The sequence below is a fragment of the Thermobia domestica genome, chromosome 1, assembly GCF_964235325.1.
Source record: "Thermobia domestica chromosome 1, izTheDome1.hap1.1, whole genome shotgun sequence".
NCBI classification, from domain to species: Eukaryota; Metazoa; Arthropoda; class Insecta; order Zygentoma; family Lepismatidae; genus Thermobia; species Thermobia domestica.
In genome coordinates, this window is record NC_137454.1 from 123210045 (window position 1) to 123230151 (window position 20107).

At 37.8% G+C, this 20107-nt stretch overlaps 1 protein-coding gene across 4 annotated transcripts in view; it reads right to left on the reverse strand.

Moving 5' to 3' along the window:
* The window catches only part of neur (E3 ubiquitin-protein ligase neur), a 292329-nt gene that overhangs the window by 38965 nt on the left and 233257 nt on the right, over positions 1-20107 (reverse strand). The window contains exon 1 of one of the 4 annotated variants that reach the window (XM_081762963.1): positions 13671-13915. The exons of the other annotated variants lie outside the window; for them this stretch is intronic. Coding sequence (XP_081619089.1) covers positions 13671-13815 — 145 coding nt within the window. The 5' untranslated portion in view covers positions 13816-13915. Of the gene's footprint in view, positions 1-13670; positions 13916-20107 lie in introns of those variants that run through there. 4 annotated transcript variants of the gene reach the window in all.

Below are 20107 nucleotides of genomic sequence, written 5' to 3' on the forward strand. Positions count from 1 at the left end.
CAAGCAGTGTAGATCATTATATATATATATATATATAAACATTCACATCTTTCTACAAGATATATTACCCTTCAATATTGTTAGATATTTTCCGTTCATTTATGTTTTTATTTCAATTTTAAGAAATAAAAAGCCACACCACTCGTTCTTGAGGAGACTCATCTTGTTTTAGAAATTTTAACCTTTATTGGAAACTGGACAAATTTTCAGTTAAACTCTTTGGGGATGATATAACTATGATAAATGAAACTGAAAGAATGTCATATTAATTGAGAAAAATGATATACTGTGAGGAAAATGAAACAGTCAAGAAAAGCGCTTATGCACAACAAAGTGCTTTACATGGACCAGGTTAAACCTACCGATGTCACAGTACATTCTCATTCATTTTTTTTTTTTTTTTTTTTTGTATACCTCAGTCAATTTCGTAAGTCGGTGAATTTTTACCGTTCAATGAATCTTGGTATATCTAGAATATATCCAAAATCAAGCTAATCATGTTTAAGCAATACTTTTATGAACTTTCAACATGTACGAAATCACGTTTCCTAAAATGCGTGGAGCTTAAGAAATGCAATTAATAGAACGCCTGTACTATATACAACCAACATTACTGCTCGGTATATGTAGGCTAACTAACTCTGCAGGATAAAATCATGAAGATATTACAGCAAAAAAACACTTCTAACTGCATAGCACAAGTATTTACTTCGAATTGTCACGTCGACTACGTAACTCAAATATCTTGGTTCAAAAATAGTGATATTATATATATATATATATATATATATATATATATATATATATATATATATACCATACACACGGTACAGATCTTGAAAGTAAATGCATCATTATTTTCTGCAACACTAATAAACAATCAGATATGGAAGAAAAAATATAATGGTACTAGTTCCTAGAGGTTCGGTTTAGATCTCAGGTCCCTTATGTCCAATTTTAGGCACAATACTGCAGTGAAAAAAATATGGACTTGCCCACCAAGAATGTTAATACAAAGAGGAATGTTATAGCATATTACACATGTAAATTTGTAGATCAGTAACATTCATTTAAATAAAATAAATGTTTAATTGAATTTTCACAAGAAAAGAACTACTTGAAATGCATAAATTGCATAATATCAGCCTTCTCAACTTTCTCCACGTTTGCAAATACAGGAATACATCTTCGTCATTCAAGTTCAATGACTGTTCTCGAATACTTTTCCTATTTTCACCAACTAAATCCGCATTTCTGATAACGTTCAAGGTTATACTTACAAACAAGAACTTTCGCTTTGAAAGGGAAAGTTCTGTTATACCAGATAAATTCTCCATGCATTTTACTGATAAAAGTGTATAATATATCCATGTATTGATCGCTTAACACGATATGGTGAAACAAATGGTTGAATGGTATTTCATGCAATACACATACTTTCCGCTCACACGGTCCACTGCTCCATTTTGCGAAATAAGTGAGAAACTAACATGTTAGAACTCCCAACAAACCAGTAAGGACCGAATATAAACTTCAAGAGCTCAGTACATGTGGCTGCGTGGTGTTCAAACTTATGCTGGTAGAGCAAGTAATGTATTATGCATTGCTGTTCCTTCCCAGTAACCATTTCGACCGAAACAAGCTAACCACCTGGCTCCTTCCACCTTGATTGTTTCGCTTCACATATTTACCACTCGTGCGTAACACGCATTTACACACACACACACACACAAAAATTTGAACTGTACAGAACGCTGGGAGTAATCCTTCAGAATGAATGCAATACTGAATACTTACTGTTTTCGAATTTTTACCAATAGCTAGTGAATTAATGCAACGAAATACTACATACAGTATAAGAATCTTACAACTACAACAGTTTTCCAACACTTAAACCAATAAGAAACTTCGTTACTTATTAGAGTGGCAAATCTAATCGAAAGTTTTGGATATTAATTCATGTCCAAAATTGTTAGTACCTATAACATTCCTCCTAAGCAGTAGAATCTCAAACACAAAAACTGCGACTTTTTATCACCATCTGTAGAATCTTGGGTAATGAGCTTTAATTGAATATTTTACAGTTAATATCAACGAAACCTTCAGTTCGGTGAATAATAAAGATATCTGAGATTAATATGCCGTGCACGTATGTCCGTGTTTCTAGTAAGGACAGTAAATCTTAATCTTACTGGCGTTCCCAAAGAACAATGTTGGAAAACTTATGTGAATTACAAACAAACTTTCATGTTCTAGAACACAACATATGTGTAAAGTACTACTAAACGAGACAAAAGTAGGTCACACTTCTTTCAATTGTGGACACACACCGACCATAACGAAGTAAGCAATACTAAAGAGGAGTTAATAACTAACATTAACGAGACTGTAATATGATATTATTAGTAACAAAGTACATGGTCACAGTTCTTTAGGCCTATTTGTTAGTGAAAATACAGAGAATTTTTCTTTCTTCTTAGCTCCTCGTAAGACTAGTTTTCTATGGGAAATCAACTTCCACGACGGTTTATCCCAAGCAAGTAGTGTGCGCAACGACTTTGCTCCTTTCCTCTATCTTCAACTTGACTCAATTCCAGTTAACGTTGTCAATTTGACATGCTTCAACCTTCTGTGAATGATAAACCCTTTAACACTCCCCTCCCGTTTTTCTCACCAGAGGTAGAAATCAACGGTCCTTTCGTTCTCTTAGGAAAAACCAAGCAGTCTCCAGAAGGCGACATCTTCCTGATGTCGCTGTCAAGAGGATCCAGCCTCGACTAAGAACTTAACGTTCCGGTCACGATAGTAGTTAACAGTGAGTTATTTGGAGCACGAAAGGGAAGATGGTTACATACACAGAAAACGAAATATGAACATCTACTACGCTTTCTGCCTGGATAATTGACTAGAACCTAGTAAACAGTAAGAGAGCCTCTAAACGAAACACAACTATACTTTATTGCAAAAACATCTGTCATAATAATTTTTAGTACAGTCCTTATAAACTTTCTAGCATTGCAGTCCATGAAGGATTGCGACCAGAGAATAAAAATGAAATGTCTCGTTTAACGTTCCACGCTTATACCTTCTAAGCTAAAGGAGATGGATAATTAATGAAAGTGCGTGACGATTGAGAAGGAATATGCAGAATGACAATTTAGAAGAAACTGAAGAATCCCGAGAAAACTCAACTGAATCAGGGACTCTTCGCACTAGAAGTGAACGACCGGGGAATGATTTAGTATTGTGATGTATGGGTAGCCAGGGACAACTAAGAAGGGTAAAAGAGGCAAATATCCCGCATACTACCATTGGGAGGGGACTAAAACAACGGAAAAGGGCGTCGAAAGCAGGCACGCAACGCACTGAGAAGCGGAAAAGTTTATATTAAAAACAACAAATACGTACAACCGTTTGTTCCAGCCAGTTACATCATTATTTTATATTACTATTATATGCAGCAAATAGGATAGGTTGCTTGGTTTTAACTGGTACTCAATATAATTAAAGAAAAATGTTGATATTAAGATGCTTGCAAAGTAAAACTATGAAAATTTACTCTTTTTCAACTTGAAAGTTTGATTTTATTAACATTTTATTGACTGAAGATAATTTGGTGACTAGTGGCTAATTAACACCAGGAGTGATAATAAAATTCACTGATTGTGAAATTAAATTTTTGTGCTCTCCCAGTGGGAACTGAACCAGGGACCACGTGCATTAAAAGCATACGCACTTGCCACTAGATCAGCAGAGTTTGCTTTCTCTCTGTCACAAGTTAAACAAGAATACTAAACATTAATTGGTTGTCTTTTTTAGGCAAGGAAGCAGAAGATCCAATTTCAGAACGTAAATTACCACGCAATTATTTATTTACGCCCTTTTCCTGTTTCTGTATGCTAACAACTTATCGCGAGCTGCGTCAGAATAAGCTAGGAATTTTAAGAAGTGGCAAAATGATATGTAGCGAAATATAAGAGACATTCCAGCAACCGAACAGGAAACTATAAATGAATTTGTCATGTGTGGATAATGTCTTTTTGCTGCACTACTCCGTTTTATGGAAACATGAGCTTCTATGGAGTGAACAGCAGTTGTTTAGGTCTTGCATATCAATTTTCAATTAAACTCACCCCTTTCCATTACCAAATATACGTAGTTCGTTGTTTATGGAATTAGGTATTCACTGTGAGAGTTGTCTGGGCCAACTATTTTTGGCTCAAAAATTTTGTTGTTTTTCACTAGATTGTTGGTCAGCGTTGAAATTATACTGCTTCCGTTTACTATATTATAATAATTTATTTATTTTAAGCGTATCCGCATCATGCGCCGCACTCACTATTCATGTTTATGGAGAATGGAAAAAATGCGGATAATCTCCGAATTCTTGAACAAAATAAATTATTCTGGTGGATACTTCTTTTTCTGCCTACTGTACATGCTATAAAATTAATCCTACTGAACTACTGAAAACAAAGTTGTCGCTCATGCCAATTTGTTGAATATAAGCTTAGGGAGGTAAATACCCATATAGACCCCTAAAAGACAGAAAACTTTTTTCATTTCCTTCGTTCTCTCTCTCTCTTTCAACTATATATTATGTTGTGTACGCTTTGCTTATTCTGACCAAATTCGTGACGTAAGAAAACTTCGAAGCATGCAATCATAGCAGTAATTACATACGTTACGCCAACATGATATATCGCAAAGCATGTGCAACTACCTCCGCTAACTTCTGCTCAGCTTTCAACAGAAATCTGAATTTCAAGAGGAATATTCCATGAAGACAAAAACGAGTGGGAAAACAACATATATATACTAATGAAAAGTAATCTTCGTAAGTAATAAAAAATAATTTCGACGATATCATTATTATCATTATCGTGGCATGCCAGATCCGCAAATTTTAATTAACTTATTTCCTCCAATCCTGCTAGTTGCATACAATCGATCCCGAAAACCAAACTCCGCTACGGAAAATTAAACATTTCGCAATCGGACTATCAAGACAACCAGCAGTACACGAAGTACACAAACGACAATTGATATTTAGAGCTGTATTTAGATATTTATTAGTGTATATGATTTAGTAATCAATAAGGGAGAATATTATTTGACTGAGTATGACTAATTTATACATTTATTTTGGTCACATTTCAGTGTATTATTTTTCATTGTGACAAAGAACCAATTTTAAACAGTAAGAAACAGAAATAAGAGTAAACCGTAAAACAAGCACTTTCTCTTAATTAATATTCACTTAACTGAGATTATTCATTTATTTCGATTCTATCATTAAATATTAACATCTTTAGAGGATTAGCCGAATATTTTCCTTTTACATATGTTTTGAACTTAAAATGTTTGCCGCTTAAAGTGCGCCCAATTTGGAAGCTATACATATTTAAAAATTCACTTTTGGTAGGCTTATAAACATTGCTGCTTCCGACAGCTTGGCTAATCGGATTACAGACTATGCTTATTTACACCACGTCCTCACAGGCTCAATGTCTCGTAAGCGCCGTCAGAACCTAACATTTCGAGGTGCGAAAACAAAGCACGCCCTTCACTTCCAATGCGCACGTTAGTTTGATTATTTCTACAAAGCAGATGAGAGGAGTACGAGCGTAAAAGGGATGGAAATCTTTACCTTAGGCAAATCTAATTTAAACACACCGGTACCTTTTCCTCACGACAAATGCATATGACAACACAATCTAAGTTTCCATGACAACATAACCGAGTAAACGATGAGGGTATTGACAGATGGTCCACAAGAATATCCCTCTACAACGACGGAAACTCGATTAAGGGTCTTACTGCTTTTTCCTCTGCGTAATAATATAAGAGCTGAATAGATTCCTCTCTATTCGTGGAACTTTGTAAGATAAACACTAGAAAGAAATGAGCAGTCTGATGAAACCACCGCTGTAACTTTCCACTAAAATAACCATGTACTAGAGCACCTTCTTACCTACGGGAATAAAATTGAACTAAATTAACGATTACACAGAGGAATCGTTCTGTACACTTCTACTGAATCAGTCTATCATATTCATGAATTTTACTGCGAATAACATTCTATCTTGTTCACAAAAATAAAACTGACATTTTAAAATTTTAACTGCGAATAGTTTTACCGTACAACGCATTACAAATATATTTTGTGAATTCGGATATGTACCTTTAGCTATTTCTCTACCATTCCGTTAGTCATATGAGTATCAGATTGATACAGTCAAACTTTATTTAAGTCGCATTTTTGAATGCGCTTGTGAACGGCTCTTTATCTCACAGTATTCGTTTCATCAACTTCCCCAACATATGTCAGAAGATGATCTTGACGAATGGTGGTGTTATTACAGTTTGCAGTATTGTCAGTTGCAGTTTATCATCGTAGTGACTGTCGCTAAGGTTTATTTCATTTCAGAGTTACTTGCTCGTCTTTCTCATTCAGCATGACTAAAATTCAAATGATCCAGCTGGAAAAAAAAAAAGATGGACACCAATGGGTCTAATGATGACGAGAAGGTGAAAGAAACTCCGAAATGGAAGAAAGTGGGACAAATAACGAAAGTGATCCAAAATACAATTTGGTTTATATTGGGAGGAACACAATAACACGGTGGCAAATTGTGCCTCGTCAAGAAAATCTTCGAACAGTTCTTCAGAACAGGTTGATAAAACTTTCTGGGGTGGAAAAACAAATATTAAGATAGATTGTTGGAAAAACTACTTTAGCAAATAATACTCCAGAATATTGTTCGTTATACGAATCAGTTTATCGGTAGTGCACGTAGTGGATTTAAAGTGAGCAAGATGCAAGTGATATCAATTTGAGTGAAATCAAGATCTCCATTCGATTTCTTTACCTTGCTAAATCATCACACTAAACATATTGACATTAGAAGATTTTGGGGGGAGATAGTGCAGAAGAACATAGGAAGGTTATGCGCCTTCAGATATTTAGTTCTCATGCGATGTCTTGGGCTTAAAACGACTGAACGAAGTGTAATCAAAGACTACCAACTGTTTTCCTCTATTGCAACTAATAGGGCAAGTGGAGTCGAGCGATAAATTAAAGTTCTGCGATATGCCATTACACCGATTCTTTTTGTGAAAACACACATGTAGTTACACAAAGCGAATGTTATCAAGAACTTTTGTTACCAACTAAATATAAAATGTGTGTGTTTAGGGGTCTCATACAAAAACATGTTATTCTCAATGTGTAACATGCATTAGCTTCTGAACACAGATTTCAATTTTGAAGCAAAAAAGTACTTACGAAATTTTAAAAGAACACAGGCCTAAGAAAAATTATGTTGTAGATCAGGAATAATTTATGCATATTTTGAAACGTGATTTAAAAAAAAAATATTGGATAAAATGGCAAAGTATTTTCCAGTGTATCACTTTGATACGCTGCGACTACTTTTGTCATAAAAAAATATTGCACATCTCACTGATTTCACATTATTTTCAATCCTTTTTTTTTCACATGAGAAAAAATCATACAATAAATTTGTGTCTTAGAAATACTTAAAACACGTTAAGAATTTATCATTAAAAATATTTTAAAAAATCGTTAGTAATTTCCGTATTCGCTGATGAAGTGGTAAACTGAAGTTTTAATGGTAATGGCCAACGAAATTAAGTGAAACGTCCCACGGTTATGCCGGGTAGGCTAAAGGAAACTGATGAAAAATAAATGCAATGGTGGAAAGAATAAAGTGGGAGGAAATTTGAGAACCCCCAGAACCCCCCCCCCACACACACACGGTTTGCCCATTACAAAGTCTATTTGGTGCGAGCTGGGATCGAACCAAGGACTGAACACTATACCACAGCCACCGCGGCTCCCTGACGGCTAACGAATTTGACAAATCCGTTAGATGTGCCATTATTTCTGAGCTGTCAATCAACAATAAAAATAAACCCTTTATTTAATATTAGTATGTCAATACTATGTACTCAATTTTATCCGCACGCTGGAGATTGCACAGGGTGGCCCCAAAAGTAGGTATACACTCCTGCACTGATGAAGCATAATATTCTAGTTTATGGGCTTATTTGTTTCGGCTCTTCCGAGCTTAAGATACAAGTAAAAACCCATTAAGAACAAATAATAAAGAAACTAAGACTATCTGATAATAACAATAAGAAATGATATAAAATGCAATGAGCTGATCAGTACGGTACTGTATAACTACTTTTGGGCCACCCCGTATATATAAAATCTTACCCGCGAATGAATTTATACGTATATAGTACTACAATATTTAGAGTACTGGAATAATATTTATAGTACTATACATACAGTGTAAAATTAATTACATTCCTATGCATCAAAGAAAGCTGAAATAGAGGACACGTTCCGACGTTACTAACTAAAGAAAATGTAAATGTTTACAAACACACACTTCTGCTTGCAACTATTTCTATATCGTTTGTTTCAATATGATAAAAAGTGATTGTTGTTGGTTGAAGTTTAGCGTTCTATTTCACCACCAAGGCTATATGAGACATGGACCTAAACTTAGTATTTCCTAGTTCGAAGCATTATGTTCAATTTTTAATTGTTTTCTTTAATTACAAAAATAATGGTGCACATTCCCCTGGAATTATCTGTTTTATATATAAAAAAAAAGTTCGTTTCCCCGTAAATCAATTTTGCATGAAGACGGCAGCAACCTGAATCCCAGATCCAACGGAGACTTCACTATAATTCTGGTTTTCATCTACAGTAACTTCTTTTCCCTCTCTTGCCTCTTCGTATCTGTGTTACTCAGAGTATATGGTTTGGTATCGTACCTCACAAGGACTGGGCTACTACATACGGAGACCAGGCTCCCAAAAAATACAGATTGAATTTCGCGAGGGAAGAAAACTACATATATACTACAGAGAAAATACTAGTACTACTGCTCCTATTATTCTTGTGAAAAGCGACCCACATCCCGCACTGTGGTACAGAAGCCAACTTGCTGATATACTATTGCTCGATGCTTTCAGGGCGAAACACAGCTGCTGCCCTGTTCCAGGTGCTCTTCTTACTGGTAAAACTGGGGGATCTTGCACTCAACGGGGGGGGGGGGGAATGAAAAAGCTGAAACAAATTATTCTTCTTCCTCTCTTGTTCAATTTACACATACTACTAGCTTCTCAAAATCTATTTCCTTCGTTCTACACCAATACTGGAAGTGTCCATAAAACTTACAGACCTATCTATTTTGCATCCCTCCTACACACAAAATAAACATAAATCATGTGACGTTCATTCTAATATTATATATATAATCACGAATTAATATATAACAAGCACACGCATTGTATTAGGTACAACCTATTATGTAAGTAATTAATTGCAAAATATGCACCATAAATAGCAATAATATGAACTTCTCTTCAGCGAATGAACGGTGCACTAAAAGAAAATTGAAGACGATCTTAAGAGAATTTTCTGTGTGTAGATTACATGACAGTCGTTAGTCACCTTGTTTAATTAGTCAAACGAATTAATGTATTCTATATAAAACGTGACCTGTCGTAGTTGAGTGTCTTTATTATATATATTTCTTTTTTAAATAAATTTTCTACGCCATGTGTAGCTTGAGATCATAGTTTGACAACGGATCCACACCCTATGCATCTCCACTGAGAATAAAATTTGGCTCTTCCGCATAACGGGGAAACAGACGCTGGTCAACAAGATACGGGTGATTTTAGATGATATACATAAATATCTAAAAATTAATGTTATATATATATATAGGATGGACCATTTAGCTTGACACGCTCTTGTAATTTTTAAAGCAATGGACAAAAATACTGATATTTTATACCATGCAAATATCGACAGGGGGGACGTTTGGTATATGTCGAGATACTAAATGATTAACCGTGTTGCCAATCCGACATAAAGTTATAATATTTTCAAATAGAACTACTTAAGGTTATTACATATTTCAAATATACATGTTAAACGAAAACTTGCGTTATTACTCCAGGGGCGTCATTTCAGACTTTGCTTGGGAGGGGCAAGAGCACCGCCGACATAAGACTTTTACGTTTTGTACTTGTATATTAAAAGACAATCGATTTAAGTATATGTATTCCTCAAACTCTTGGGGGGGCAATTGCCCCCTCCTGCCCTCCCTAAATGACGCACCTGTATTATTCTTATAGAACTCTCCAGAACTTGGTTGTTTTTTATGTTAGTGATGCCCTTAGTTTGCAACACTGAATAAAATACGTAGTATCGTACGTTTTCATTTTATATGTAATTTAAAATATATAAGAGCCTGACGTAGTGCTATTTGAAAAAAATACAACTTTATGCTGGGTTGGCAACCCTGTTAATCTTGTGGTATCACAGGTATAGCAAACTATATCCCCCTGTCAATATTTGCATGATATAAGATTTCAGAATTTCTTGTCCATTAATTTAAAAGATACAAGGGTGGCCCAAAAGTAGGTATATACCCCTGCATTGATTAAGTATAACATGCTAGTTTATGGATTTATTTGCTTCGACTGTTCCAGGATTAAGTAAAAAGATGTTAAGAACTAATTATATATTTAAAAAAACTAGGTCTACCTGTTTGGTAATAAAATACAGTGAGCTGACCGGTACGGGACACATTTAAATAATCAACATCAGCTCATCCTCAAGGAAAAAATACGTAAAAAGTTGTAGTCGAGGCTTGTATCAGCAGAATTACCTTCCTTCCAGTAAGAGTTTTAAAATATGTCATGATGAAGCTGTTTCGTATTTTTTTTAGAAGTTTTAGAAGCATCAGACTACGTAAGTTCCCGTTTTCGAGTTGCGTCTTGGTATTTAGCGTATTCTTGCTGGCGAAAAAGTTCAAAACCGACAAATCGATATTTTTAACACTACAATGGCAATTTCCAATGTACACAATAAAAATATATGAAAAATAAGCTATATATTTACGCGGGTAGCAGATTTCATACATACATTATATTATATATATTGAGATATATATTTTTTTAAAGGAAATATTTCTACATCCGGAAGTAAACATTTGAAGAAGACATATTCACAACCGGATTCACACATTCAACTTCAAGACGTGAAAAATATCAAAAGCTATGATGTTTGTTTTTTTCTCACAATAAAACCCTTACGGCATATATCGCGGGAAAGATGAAGAAATTTGTTTGTAAGGATGACTTACTGCAAATGCGGAGATATTTTTTATTATATATATATATATATATATATATATATATATATATATATATATATATATATATATATATATATATATATATATATATATATATACGTATTTAAACATGAGCTGGAAAACAACTGGGGAAATACATCTATGACAAACTCAAGATTGAAGACAATATTATTGTCTCAACCATCATCTTGTTGCATGTTCCCATTGTAAAGATAGTTTAACTCACACTACGATAATTAACAAAACAGCATGACCTCGAAATGAATTTTCTCCCCCCCCCCCCTCAACGATGGGATGTCGTTACTTACAGAGCTCTTACCAACGTTTCAGTCCGATGGATTCATAATTTCATTAAAACAAGGAATATTCTTTAAGTTGTAATTTACCACTGATTATACAAATAATGCAGATGCTCTATATACGTAGAACAAAATTATAAATATGTATTAGTTTAGGTCAATGTGGGAAATAATGCAAATTTGCTGAAATGCGCAGTAAAAACTAATACAAAATATTAGTAATGTGAATATTTATGAATATGATCTAATTTTTTTCTTTGCGTAAATAATACTGTTCCTTACAAATTTGTTTCTAACGTATATTATTAAGTGAAGATCCCATTTATCTGAAATGATTTACTCTGGTATGTCTATCAGTATCTTATTCTTTGTAGCTTAAGAAATTACACATCTGTAACTCAACAACAATAGGCTAAATAGTGGACAAACCCGTGCGTGGGTCTTCTCTGGGTTCTCTCGTTTCCTCCCATTTTATTCATTCCACCATTGTCATCCATCTCATCATCATTGAGTCTCCCTTAGTCTCTGTTCAATATTGTCGGGCGTTAGACTCAAAAATGAACAATGATTTAATCGGTGGTAGAATTTGATATTAAATTAATCTAAGAGACCATTAGAGCATCAAGTCCAAACGATATTAGGTAGACATAATTTATAATCTAAGGTAGCATTGGACCAGTATCCATTTACACTTTCTCTGAAAGAGTTATTTCAGTTGGTTTGATATCAAATAATTTTTGATAGGCTATTCAAAAACGGGACTAATATAACAATTTGTGAAAGTCTTTAGTTAACACATTATTTATTGTGTGAATTTAGTTTTGGTGGAATACACAAACTGTGTATATAATATGTTCAATTCAGGTGTTTACCTCTAACATCAAGAGAAACAGATGCCACTGTCACTTTGGAGAGAACACATGGGTAGGTGTCTGCAAGACGAGACGGGACCTACTGCTTAAAATGAGAACCGAATCATCATTCGGATCTGCAGTGTACCACTAGCAACCCCTAACTACTTGGAGTCGAACCCGGGGTTATGAGCGTTAGCCAGCTGACCACGAAGGGGCAATGGCATTTGTAATTTAAGACCAATGTCCCATGATTTAACTGTTATGTACATTTATGTGGTAGGGAGAGGTGATAAGAATATCATGACTCATATCATGAAAATGACTACGTGGTAACTGAAAAAAAACTGTACACATTATAGACCACTCGCATTCTCACCGGGAATGTTTTGATGTAGGCTACATAGCGCATATCCTAAAACATGAGCTTGAGTAATTGACCCCCTCCCCCTGACAACATTCTATGTATGGCAATGCACGTAAACAATGGAAAACGTGGTGGAATAAAAGTGACAGAACCGACTCGGTACTGGTCACCACAATTACATACGGTCTGAAGGAGAGCAAGGGCCCCTTCGCATCAGAGTGTAACACGTTGCCACCAAGTCACCATCTTACTGGATAAAATTTGAAACAAGAGTGAATACACGTTTTAAAGAAGGAACTCTTTATTCCAATAACTTATTTGAGCAAAGATAACCCCTCACGGCCAAGTGGTTAGGATGAGAGCGGTCATGAGTTCAATTGCTCGTAAAGATTCTAGGAACTGTGGGTTTTCTCGAGAGTTCTCCCGTTTTTTTATTTCCTTCATTTCACTATTTCATTTATTTCTCATAATCACAGTTTCCTTCAGCCTAGCTGGCATTAGCGTGGGAGATAAAATTTAAAGATTAAAAAAAAAAAAAAAAAAAAACTAATAACTAGGATTCTGTCTCTCGAGATTCCAACCCAGAATCGGCCAAGCAGTGAAGTATTTATTCGTTTGTATAGGCCTACTCCTGAAAACTATTCCATATGAAATCAACAACTTTCTGGTGAAAAAAAATCTATCATTTTCGTTGTGTCTAGAAGATAGAACGGAATTTTAAAATCGAAGAAAATTACAAATATTATTCTGCATAATATAGTTATTAAACACTATTTCGTAATTTTTCAACGTGAAACAGAATAGCGCAACAAGAAATAAACACGATAGCATTATTCATAACACATATCAAGCAAACTTGAAGGAAAAATACATCATCACTCACTATCATATAAAAAAAAATATCAAATTTTCATGAAAGAAATAGAATTGCAATACGAACCTAGTCCCATTCGTCTTTTGAATTTTTTTAACACTTTCATTTTGCTTCTCAATGGGGCCAGCAAATCATCAACGCACTGACTAAATTGTTGTTGGCCCCTGTCTCTGCTCCCCTGTTGATACCCGGCCCCACTAGAAACCCCCATCCACACTAATTGTTATCCCCGAAAACCCAACCACAAGAACACCCGCGACCACCACAAAAAGCACACAGCGTCCAACTCGCACCACACTTGCCGGGAAACTAGACTAGACTGACTCGCTGGTTCCAGCAGGCGGCTGGGCGGAGCGAAATACGTCAGCGCGGGCCAATCCATGTGCTGCTGTTTACCACGCCTTCCCAAGTGGGTACATTTTTTTATTATTTATTTTTTCTTTGTTAAGTGTACGTCAGGGTGCTGTTTCCGAAAACAAACGAATTCCATTTCATTTAACATCGGCCCACTCACTTTTGAAGTCTGTTACATTGGTCATTTGATAACAACAAAATATTTATATTAAAATATTTTCCTAAGAATGACTCAATTATTCTAGTCCACGATTATTTCATTCATTAAATATAACGACTCCCTTAACAACAAAATATCAGAATTATATTTAATCAATACAAACATAATATAGGTATATAAAACAGGGTGATTCAAAAGATAATGGACATTTGGGGAGATGATTTCACTTCATATAAACTCCAACAGATAAGCAGAGCCGCAGTGGTTCAATGGTAGATTGTTCACCCCTGGTGCAATGGGGTCCTTGGTTTGATCCCAGTTCGCACCAAGTGAGCTTTGTGGTGGACAAACTCCGTGTGCGTGGGTTTTCGCTAGGTTCTCCCGCTTCCTCCCACTTTCTTCATTCCACCAATGCACTTATTTCTCATCATCACCGTCTCCTTTCGCCTAGCCGGTATAATCGTGAGACGTAAAACTCAAAAATTCCATTTTTTTCAGTAAATAAGGATTGAAAAACTAATTCGTATACGCTACAAAAAAAAGTGGGAAAATAAATAGATAGCTTATCTGTTACCTATGAGTTCTACAACATATTATCTCTGATATTAAATACCATCTGCAACAGGGCCGTACTGCAACTCAGGGGCCCACCGGGAAGGTACTTTCTAGGGTCCCACTCACCTATACGTATTATTATTGTCGGGGGAGGGGACAAAAGGGAGACCGGGAGTGTAATTCGGATTAAGAGTGCTGAAAAGTCTTAACACTTTTTTTAAGGCAATAATTTCTCCCCTGACACTGACTGATCTCACGTAATGCTCCACCCCATTCTTCTCTTGCAACTGTACAATCACCTGCACAAGTTTCATTACTTCACATCTTCCCCTAAAATGTAAAGTTAACCAAGAAAGTGCTGTCGCTTTTTAACCCACCACCTTCGAACATCGATATGTCACCTAAGAAGTATCTGGAAGATCAAAAATAGTCCCCATCAGCATCGACGACCTTCTGCCAACGTTCTGGAAAGCCATAGATTCCACCGCGGTAAAACTTGGTAGGTCGTGAAGCAAAGAAGTTATCAAGTGCATTTTGACACATCTACTACGGGTTTTGAACCAGCGTCCTCTAAGGTGACTGTCCAAGGAATTGAACAGGTGATAATCGGACTGTGCAATGTTCGGGCAGAATGGCGGATGCAATAGTGTTTGCCATCCAAGGCACAGAATGGTGTCCCGGGTCATCATAGCCACGTGGAGCTTAGCGTTGTCCTGTAACAGGAGGACCCCATTGCGATTCGGAAGTGCTGACTCCAGAGTTTTGAGTTTTTCTTGAACACGGCTCAACGGCTGACAGTACACAGTTGCATTGATGCTCTGACCACCTAGTAGCAGTTCTCGATGCACGATTCCGCGAGCAGTCCACCAAACATATAGAAGAACCTTTTTCTGGTGCACTGCAGGTTTCGGCTGTTTTGGAACCGGTTCATGGGATGCTAACCAATGATGATGACGCCATGGAACTTCGTACAGGATCCACTTCTCACCACATGTCAACATCCTGTCCAGAAATGGCTCTTTCCTCAGACTAGACAGCAAAGAAACACAGGTGTTTGCTGGCGTTGCCTTCTGGTCCGGAGTCAAATCATGTGGGACCCATCGACCCAACTTGTAGTGCTTCCCAAGATGGTGGAGGTGGTGCCGAATGGTTTCTCCATTCACACTGAATTGTAGCCCCAGTTCCTCACATGTCTGGCCACTATTCGCATTAATTGCTGCCTGAAGATCATTTTGTACATGTGTTGGTCTTCCAGCACGTGGTGCGTCTTCAAGTGTTTCGTCACAGTCCTTAAACTTGTTAAACCACCACTGCACTGTCCGCCCTGCTGCAGCGGTGTTTGACCACTGTTTGAACTCGTACAGCATAAGCGGCCTTAAGACGTTCTTTGGAAGCCCCATGTTCACTCTTTCCTTACGCAAGTTCATAGTGTAACTGAACTGCCACAATCAGATAGTATGTTGGATATACCCACACTAACAACTATCCTTCGCCTCATCTTCATTTGCATTCAATTCACGATGTGAGGGCCATTGAAACACAGGCGTCCACAAAAAGCGACAGAACTTTTTTGGTTACCTTTATATTCCTCGTCAGAGTGTTGTGTGCAAAGTCTACGTTTTGTTCTTTTTTTGTTATTTTAGCCCTTATATTATTTCATTAGGATTATGCAATAGAAACACAGGTGCCTGTTCGCGTTGCCTTTTGGTATGGAGTCAAATCATGTGGGAACCATCGATCCAACTTGTATTGCTTCCGAAGTTGGAGGTTTTGCCGAATGGTTTCTCAACTCACATTGAATTGTAGTCCCTCTTCCTCACATGTCTAGCCACTCTTCCGTCTCAATTGTTGCTTAAAGATCTTCATTTTGTACATGTGTTGGTCTTCCGGCACGTGGTGCGTATTCGAGTGTTTCGGCACCGCTCTTAAACCTGTTAAACCACCGCTGCACTGTCCTCGTAGTCACGACACCTTTACCAAAGGCCTGGCATATCTTCCGGCCCGCTGTAGTGGCGTTTGACCCCAGTGTGAACTCGTATAGCATACACGCTCTTATGGCGCTCTGTGGAAGTCCCATGTTAACTCTTGCCTTTAGGCAAGTTCACGGTGTAACTGAACTGCCACAACTAGGTAGTATGTTGGATATACCCACACCAACAACTATCCTTCGCCTTATCTCCATTCGCATTCAACTCAGGCAAGGTTCATATTCTCCCATATTCTGTACATGGTTCCTGCAGTGATAATGTCCAGCGACATTTCCTCTTCTATTTTTCGGACCTCGTACATTACTGTTCTGGATCGCATTGCGTTCAGATGTAGCACCTTGTAGATTGTGTTTGCTCCGAACAGCAGCACTCGATTTACCATTTGTTGTGCACCATTATTAGCCATATTACAGTTCATAATTGGTATGATTGATTATCCTTTGTGACAAGATTTTGAATGTGGCACATTCCTTGTCTTTACCGGAGCACGTACGCTTCCGCTTCTTGCATGGGATCCAAGTCGCATCGCGTTCTTTCCGGGAGCATGCTTCCTTCTTGTGGTCCAAGACACCACAATGGGAGCACACTTCTCTGGACTGGCAGTGCTTCGTGACGTGGCCAAGGTTGCGACAATTGAAACGCTGTGGCACCACAAGAAAGTCCTTCACTGCCATTGACTGGAAGCAAATATAGATACGCTTCCGAATCAGGTGGTGGTTTGTGCATTTTGGCCGATACTTCGACCACATGATGGACATTGGACTTTCCCCTAGGTCCAGTTTTGAACTTCGGCCGAAAGTTCTGTTTGAACTCATCGATGCTCAGGTCATCACCGAAATTCTGACAGTGAACATCCTCGATTACCTCTTCCGAACTTCTGTCCGTAGGTACACTCATGTCCAAAATGATTGTCGTATATCTATGTCTTGTAATATAATTTGATAATGATTTTGCAGGGTACTTTTAATACTATGTGTATAATCGGGAAATGTGTATTTGTGGTACATTTCATAGGAAAAGAATTATAAATAGAATTAGTAGAATGAAAATTAGAATGAGTAAAACAAAATGTTGCTAAAGGGACAAGAAAGTTATTTTCGTTTTATTGTTCTTATTTACTGCTCTTTTGACATGAAATTAGCCACATACATGTCTTTGCCGATTATACACATACTAACATAAGAAATACTAGGCGAATTCGTTATCAAATTATATTCATAAAGCAACATATTTAGAGACATGAGTGTACATTGTAGATGATGACCAATGAATCCCGTTTTTTGGGAAGCTCAACCCGAAGCTTTGCCGAAAGCTTTTCATTGTCCTTAATTTTCTGCAGGTCTTTTACAGATTCGGTCTCGATGACCACGTTGTTTCCCCGCATTCCTGACCGCCTTGGTCTTCAGCGTCATCTCTCGCAGGGTTGAGGACCTGCGACAGGATTTTTCTTATCTCGTTTGTCGTTTCATTAGCCTTAGGCTTAATGAATACTTCATGGCAGGGTTGTGCCAGTTTTGCTCCTGCGATCTGGCTGCACAGCAAGTATGAGCGTCTGCTCTTGGTTCAATTTCTGCATCTGCTCAATTTTCCCCAAAAGCTTGCCCCGTTCAATGGCCCACTGAATTAACCTGTCCTTGAGGCAATTGAGGGCCTGCGTCAATTTTTCTCCCACCTTAACTGTCGATTCTACGAATGCGGCAGTTTCTAACAGCAATCTGTGGGTACTTGGTACCGTTATTACTTCCTCCGCCTCGCAGCCAGAAAGTCGAGGTAACAGGGCCACTCTCACTTACGCTGCTGCAATTGAGCTGATCCTGGTGACTGCGTTCTGGCTGCCCTGTAGCCTTTGGCTTGCTTCCCAGCTAAGCTGGAGTTTTGTTGCTGGTACCCCTTTCTTTCGCAGCTTGGGTAACCTTGGGATCCGGTTTAGGGGACTCCTTACCGGTGGTTCGGTTCCTCCTCTTCTGGCTTCCCTTTTGAGGGTGCCATCTTGACTAATTTGCCTTCCCTCTCTACGTTGAACTATTCCCACACCTAACTGTTATTATCCCTTTCGGGACGCTAACCTCTTGGCCAACTGCGTCCGTGCAGTTTATGCCCAAGTGAACCGACGTGGACGTGGGTTAGCGTGCTTTTAGATGCGTTCTTAGAACACAAGGATTTATCAGACTGGGCGGTGCGAAACCCACACCCAATCAAGCACGACTCCTTGCTAAAGAAGTTTTGTATATTTCCTCGCTTTCCTAGCACAAGGAACTTGCGGTAGGGCAGTGCGTAACCTGCACCCTACCTCTTATATACTCACACTCCTCTTTACCTGGGAGACACAGACTCTTGGCTTCTGGTTTTCGGACAAGACAGGTGTAGTTAAGTGTGGATCACATTCTGTAACTGCAATCCCAGAATTATGCCAACATAGTCTAAGTAATTTTTGAGACTGGCCGTATACTGAGGAAGTAAGAGGTCGATTGCCATTCTGTTCAATGGAGCTCGCGTGTCATGTCGTCATGTACACGATGGGAGGCAGGGTGTTACCAGCACTACGTGACCTCTTCAGTCTTAGCGATGTACCGAAGTGCTCCTGCATCATTCCGAACTGCTGGGATCATACAGGCCACCCTAATTGGCAGAACAACTGCCATTAAATTAGAACCACAATGGTTTCCTGAACACTGAACAATTGATTTTGAAAATTGATTACCATCCTGCATTCCTTTCGCACGATTAGTCCTGGTAACTGCTCATCGCCAAGAACGTCTTCGGTGATATTGGGAGAGACTGCACTGACAAGGCGAATGGAAAGTTACGGTATTCAGTGAAGAAATTATTTCTAACTAGGTATATTGATGGGCCTTTGCGCGTCTGTAAACTTGCTGGTAAACAAAACTATCGTTTTCTCACTCTCCATAGGACCCACGCTTGATTTTTTGGTATTTGGTAAGAGAGGGGGAAATATGGTATATGGTATATATGTATTCCACTCACTTCTGGTCTTCGTTCAGAGGAGCATGTTCGTCGTACTTTCATGATGTCCAGCCTATCGCCCGACCTTGTGGTTTGGAACCTCATTTTCCAGCAACATACCACCCGTTCCCATTCGCGAGGTGAGAGTGCGTCCCTAGCGTCTCGTCTGTGCCTTCTGCTCTAGTCTGCTACATCTCCGAATCCAAGCCTTATCAAGCACCTGTGGCGCACAGTAAGATTGCATCTGACTATCTGCTGACTCCGACCGATACGGCCTACAACATCTAACGCGCTACGCATTCAAATAATTGTGCGGCTGCTTGGGGATTTTACACATTCTATTTAGACAAGTATGTATGTTTTGTAACATGTTTAGAGCAGTACCATCTACCAATTTTCGTTTATTTCCCCCCTTTTTTTAATGCCCCAAATACATACTTTATTCTTCTGTTACATAATTTATCAATATATACTTTTCATCT